This window comes from Monoraphidium neglectum, assembly GCF_000611645.1.
Source record: "Monoraphidium neglectum strain SAG 48.87 unplaced genomic scaffold scaffold06544, whole genome shotgun sequence".
Taxonomy (NCBI): Eukaryota; Viridiplantae; Chlorophyta; class Chlorophyceae; order Sphaeropleales; family Selenastraceae; genus Monoraphidium; species Monoraphidium neglectum.
The window spans coordinates 1-1,177 of record NW_014007100.1 but is presented as its reverse complement, the minus strand read 5'-3'; the positions used below and the strand labels follow the sequence as shown (position 1 = coordinate 1,177).

Here is a 1,177-nt window from a genome sequence, read left to right as displayed (position 1 = left end):
CTCCCTCCATCCCCCGCGAAACCCCGCCGAGCAAACTCACCAGCCGCACCGACATGTCCGCCGCCATCACCATCCCGATCGACACCGCCTCCCCATGCAGCAGCGTGCCATACCCCGTCCCCGTCTCGATGGCGTGCCCAAACGTGTGCCCGAGGTTGAGCGTCGCGCGCACGCCGCCCTCCCGCTCATCGGCCGCGACGACCTCGGCCTTGTTGATGCACGACCGCTCAACAGCGTAGGCGATGGCCTCGGGGTCGCGGGCGAGGAGGCGCGGCATGTTGGCCTCGAGCCAGTCGAAGAGGGCCGCGTCGCGGATGAGGCCGTACTTCACGATCTCACTGATGCCGGACGCGAGCTCCCTGGCGGTTGGGGGTGGTTGAAGGTAGGTTGGGAGGTGGTTGGCAGTCGGTGGTTGGGGACTGGGTGTGGTCGGTGAAGATGGTTGAAGATGGTCGAGGTGTTGTCGCTCGGGGGGCAGAAGGGTCGGCGGGCGAGGGGGCTGGGAAAACGGCGACTGCCGCACGGGCGGCGGCTGCTTTGCTGTCAAGGGAGCACGCTAGGGTGGGCTGACCACAACCCAGGGTTGATGCAGCCGTCGCTTACAAACGAAGCGGTGTGGTGCGGCGACAGACCATTCAGCCTGCAGATGCACCTTGTGCTGGCTGCATCCTCCTTCCCTCTCACTGTGCAGTCAATAGCACCCAGCCATGCATCCTTTCGACCTGGCGAGGCCGCTGCCGCCCTCCCCCCGTCCCCCTTGTACCGCGCGGCCCTTGAGCCTCAGGCTCCCACCTGGCCGGCAGCGTGTCGAGGGTGTCAGTGTCGACCAGCACGCAGCGCGGCTGGTAGAACGCCCCGATCATGTTCTTGCCCAGAGGGTGGTTCACGCCCGTCTTCCCGCCCACGCTGCTGTCCACCTGGGCCATCACGGTCGTGGGCACCTGCAGGGAGGGGGAAGGGCATACGGGGACGGCAGGCGCAGTCGCCGCTGCAGCCCGCCGCGGGTGGCGGGCGCGGCGGGTTGCAGGAGCCGCAGGCCGCGGAAGGGATGCCCGGCAGCAGGCCGCAGGCCCGGCCCCGGCCCCGGCCCCAGCCCGGCTCGACGCGCAAGCTGCTGCAGCTGTTTTTGCATCCCCACAAGCGCGTTTCGCCCCGCAACATGGGAGCCGAGCGATCC

General features: G+C 68.7%; 1 protein-coding gene across 1 annotated transcript in view; it reads right to left on the bottom strand.

Moving 5' to 3' along the window:
- MNEG_16582 (3-dehydroquinate synthase) overlaps positions 1-926 on the bottom strand; it is a gene marked incomplete at both ends in the record, with an annotated part of 2,308 nt that extends 1,382 nt beyond the window's left edge. Inside the window, 2 exons of the mRNA XM_014034948.1 lie at positions 41-359; positions 793-926. Of these exons, the coding sequence (XP_013890402.1) occupies positions 41-359; positions 793-926 (453 nt within the window). The remainder of the gene's footprint in view (positions 1-40; positions 360-792) is intronic.
- Positions 927-1,177: the final 251 nt, after the last annotated feature.